This window comes from Nematolebias whitei, chromosome 10, assembly GCF_014905685.2.
Source record: "Nematolebias whitei isolate Nwh7 chromosome 10, NemWhi1, whole genome shotgun sequence".
In the NCBI taxonomy this organism is placed as follows: Eukaryota; Metazoa; Chordata; class Actinopteri; order Cyprinodontiformes; family Rivulidae; genus Nematolebias; species Nematolebias whitei.
Window position 1 is genome coordinate 14565001 of NC_056507.1, and position 4861 is coordinate 14569861.

The 4861-nt window shown below is 33.9% G+C and overlaps 2 protein-coding genes across 3 annotated transcripts in view; both read left to right on the forward strand.

Moving 5' to 3' along the window:
* LOC119416191 (thromboxane-A synthase) overlaps positions 1-1469 on the forward strand; it is an 8590-nt gene extending 7121 nt beyond the window's left edge. The window contains exons 12-13 of the mRNA XM_037683388.1: positions 272-434; positions 867-1469. Of these exons, the coding sequence (XP_037539316.1) occupies positions 272-434; positions 867-968 (265 nt within the window). The 3' untranslated portion in view covers positions 969-1469. The remainder of the gene's footprint in view (positions 1-271; positions 435-866) is intronic.
* Positions 1-4861, forward strand: part of c10h12orf4 (chromosome 10 C12orf4 homolog) — a 329451-nt gene that overhangs the window by 143952 nt on the left and 180638 nt on the right. The gene's annotated exons all lie outside the window — the stretch shown is intronic.

A 4861-nucleotide genomic window follows, 5' to 3' on the forward strand; every position in this document is an offset into this window, starting at 1 on the left:
TTGTTTGTTTGTTTGTTTGTTTGTTTGTTTGTTTGTTTGTTTGTTTGGTCCTAGCTGAAACTAGAGGGGTTTTGTTTTGTTTTAAAATGTAGTTGAGGTTTTACTTTTCTTTAAGGGTGACAGTTTTTATTTGTTCTTGTGCTGAAAACAGTTTATTTGAAGCTGATTATAAAGTGATTTTTTTTTCTCTCTGTATGTCTGTAATCAACTTGTTTAATTTACTGTAGTGTGTTTCACAATTCTGAATGGTGTCATCTGTGGTTACCCCCAGGTTTACACCAGAGGCAAAGGCTAATCGTCATCCATTTGTATACCTGCCCTTCGGAGCTGGACCCCGTAGCTGTGTGGGAATGAGACTTGCCCAGCTGGAAATTAGAATGGTTTTTGCACATTTGTTCCACAGATTCAGCATTGTGGCCTGCTCAGAGACCAAGGTGTTTTTTTTTTTTGTTTGTTTTTTTTTAACAAAAAGAAAAAAAAATGCTGTATTATACCATCATTGCTTTCATTATTTAAACTGTTTATCTGCATGGGGAAAGAAAAAAAACACGATCATGGTTTTTAACAGTATTTCACTGTGTCCAATTTGTTTTTCAGCATGCATAAAAATAATTATGCTGCTGGTTTCTCTTTTTCAATCAAATATGTGGGACACATTTTTATATTTTAATTTAGCTTTCTTAGCCTATAAAATAATTAAAAGTTTAAACAGTAATTTAACTGTTTGTCAGATGTTATCACACTTAATTTTCAATATACATGTGTCAATATTTTAAATAGCTGATTAGACAAGCATGCACAAATGTTCTTTTAGATGTGTTCAAAAAAATAGTTTGACCCATATCTCTATTTTTGTCATCTTTCAGACTCCTCTTCCCTTGAAATCATTTGGCACTCTAGGACCCAAAAGTGACATATTGGTGAAAATCACAAGAAGAGACAAAGGAGACGTCCCATCAGATGATTAAATACGCACCTTTTGAAAATGCCTTCTTATAAGTTGTAGTTCAATATCACTTTGTGCATTCAACACTGCATATCTCTGCTGTTTTGCTCATTCCACAATTCCTGAAGAGGCCCAAGTAAATCACTGTGGTGCTTATAAGTGGAATATAATGAACACCAAGGAGGTGTGAATAGGACCTTTTTACGTCTTATCAGGCTAGGGGATAGATCTATACTAAGTACTTATTTGTGTTGGAAGACAAAAATTTAAGTAAGATGTCTATTTTACTAATCTTAACAGCAAAAACAACAATGAAATCTGAGTAGGAGTTTGAATTAGTGCTTCTAATTTTCACATTCTAGCAAAGTTTTTTCAAAGAAACATGTCAAAGAAAAGTGCAATCTAACCATGTCTGTTTACATTTCTGTTGTAGACAATATACAGGATCATTCTTTATGAAAGTTTAAAAACAGCGGCATCCCTCTTGCACAACCTTAAAGCAAAACAACCATTAAAAAAAAAATAAAAAAATCAAGGTCAGCCAGTCTTATTTTATATTTATCCAAGAAAAGCACAGACTTGTTCATTTTCATTTCTATTAAATGTCTAATTAAAATTTCTATTAAAATTCAGAATAACATTGAACCACTATCTGGTGATTCTGATGATGTTTTATTAACATTATTTTTTAAGAAATTAAAAAAATAAACAATGTGTTTTTGATTTGATAGAGTAAGACACTCATATTTTCTCATAATATTCTGACTGTTTTTTATGCTTGGGTTTAATTTTGAGTTGATGGCAATCTCATTTTTACTTTTGAGTGTACACAGTACGAGTGATTTGCTTACAATTCATTCAAATATTTATTTGCTATATGTACTGTATAATCATTTTTGGAAATAAAGCGATTTACTTGCAACCATGGATGAATTGTAATTTATTGTTGGAAAATATTATAAACAAACAGCAGCAACAACAAAATTATTTTCTTCTTCTACATATGAACACCAGAGTACCTTTTGTTTTTAAGTTATCTGTATTTTTTTTATCAAGGTCTTTTCATTATTTTATAACACAAATGCACCAAGGAAAAAACAAAATAAAATTCCCTAGCTCCCCTTCCCTCGCACACTGGATCAGACACATTCAAAAATAGCCTATGCAGGCATTGACATGTTTTCAACATATGACACAAAAGGCTGCCAGGTGTCCCAGAATCTTTTTACAGAACCGTTCAGGGCATATTTAAATTTTTCCAGAAGCATATAATACATCACTTCTCTTATCCATTGCTCATATGCTGGGGGTGTGGGTCATTCCATCTGCATAAAACAGTCTCCTAGCCAGAAGAGAGCCAAAAGCAATGAAATTATTCTCGTATTTGCTGAAGGACATATCCACAGGGGCCACCTCGAATAATGAGATGAACAGTGATGAGAGTACAGTTTTGCCACATATCACAGAGAAGGTGTCAAAAATAGATGGCCAATAGGTCTACACATTGGGAAAGATCCAGAATGTATGCAAGTGTGTAGCTGGAGTTTGTTTACAACAATTACATGTGGGGTCCATGTTGGCTTTGATCTTGACAACTTGTCTTTGGACCAATGCAGCTGGTACACCATGTCTCAGCTTAAACAATACAACAAGCTTATACATGTTTTACCAGCAGTAAACAGAATATTATAAAGCAGAGAGAGTAACATCTTCTTGATCAAGTATATTTCAGATTTAATCTTTTTAATTTTATTTCATAGGCAGATTTCCTCATTGTACAACGTCTGATAAATAATGACATGATGCATTTGCTTGCAGAGGCATAGAGACTTCCTTCAGCTGATGTGCTCGAACAGGACAAAAGGGTGTCTCTTTGGAGAAGTTTGACACTGGAAACCACTCTGATGAGTTTTAAACCAGAAGCCAGCAGGAACAATTCACAAAAAACATGATGACAGAAGATGAGATTGTGGGTCAGGCTTTTCTCTTCCTCCTGGCAGGCTATGACACCAGCAACAATGCGTTATTTGGAGGTGGATGAATTCTTCACAAGATGTGTCATTTGAAGTATTTAGACATTGTATTGAGTGAAACATTGTGGCTGGACCTTCCTGGTTTCAGGTAAAGAAATATTGTTTATCAGGATAAAAAGGACACAATTCAGTAGAATTACTGCTGTTCTAATTGCTTTATTTACACTGACCAAACCCATGCTAAGTCACATGAAAAAAAAAAAAAAGTTTTTTAAGTAACTTTGAGGACTAATCTTATCCATCTTATATTTGTCTAAGTTTTGCACGACCAGTTGAGCATGACTTACTTACAGGTGGATGGACAGTATTTTCTTCCTAAAGGAGTGACGCTTGAGGTTCTTGTAGGATTCCTTCATTGTGACCCAGATCACTGTCCGAGCCAGAGAAGTTCATCCCTCAGAAGTGTTTCAATTTCAGCAACCACTCAGTAATTATTTGATGTGAACTGTTTTTAAGCAAGATATTCTTTAAACCACTCAAAATTTAACCATTAGCTGAGAATTAACATCATTATAGACAACAAGCTGTTCCAAGTCTCACAGAAACAGAAAATGTTACCTTGTCTTTCTTTTCTTTTTCTCATTTAATGTAGCTTTAATGGCATCTGGAGGGATTTATTGATGTAATGAGCTCAAACATTTTCTAAGGAGCAATTGCTTATAATAAATAACTATGAACTCACACAGAATCACGCCACAAGTCTGTAAATATGTGCAGTGGCCTCCTGCCTGTGGACCTTTTGTAGAGTTTATTCATTCTTCCTATGTATATGTGGTGTTTCAGTTTCCTCCCAATAACAAAATCATGAATGTTAGATTAAATGTTAATACTAAATTATCAGTAGGTATCACTGTGAGTGTTAATTGCTTGTCTTTATGTGGCTGTGATGGACATGTGACTTCCAGGATATAGGCACCAACCCCTCGTGACCCTGCACGTAAAAGCAAAGAAAACTGATTAATACATTGTTTAATTATAATATTTACAAAACAAAAATGATAATAAAATGGTTCACAAATGACAATCAATATAAAATAGAATGTGTGTCTGGATTTATCTAACTGAACAGGGAGAGGTAAAATAAGTGGTGGAACAAAACATTTAAAGACACTGAGCTTTGCAGCTTTTCTTTTATTCTGTCTTTTCTCTTTACTAAAAATATTTATTCCATTGAGAACGGAAGAAAAGCAGAATTTAACCATCAGAAGTTGTTTAGTAGATCCTACGCTGACAGGAAAAAGTCTAAAATAATAATTTACACAATCATTTTACGTTAGCGTTGGCTTTTTTAAGTTTTAAGTATAAAATCTTGTCTCTTAAGGCTGCCCCTAAAACAACTTGCAGTGAACCAGTTAAACCATGAACTCTGTCCTCTTTGCTGCTCAAACTCTGAGTTTGTTTGTTTTTACCCATGAAAACAGATTCAAATGCATTTTTTTAAGAAGTGGAAATCTGGGTTTGCACAAAAACCTTTGTAAGAAAAGCTCCATGTGAATGTCAGCACAAAGCAGCTTGTGAGTTAAAAGGATGAATTACATTTTTTGTTTTTTCCACAGAATATATGATCTTTTCATTTGAATCTGTGGTTGACCTCCCAGGTTTACATCAGAAGCAAAAGGTTTGCCCAGATAGAAATCAGGATGGCTTTAGCACATTTGTTTCACCGATTTAACATCATGGCCTGCTGGGCCATCATGGGACAAAGCTGGGTCCTCTCTGCCAACTGCTGCTTCATAATTTTTGTCTTAGACTGATTTGTGGGTATAAAAAGGTAATATTTTTTAAATTTATTAATCATGGCCCATATACAGACCCTTTCTAAAAAATAAAAAATAAATAATAATAATAATAATAATAATAATAATAATAATAATAATAATAA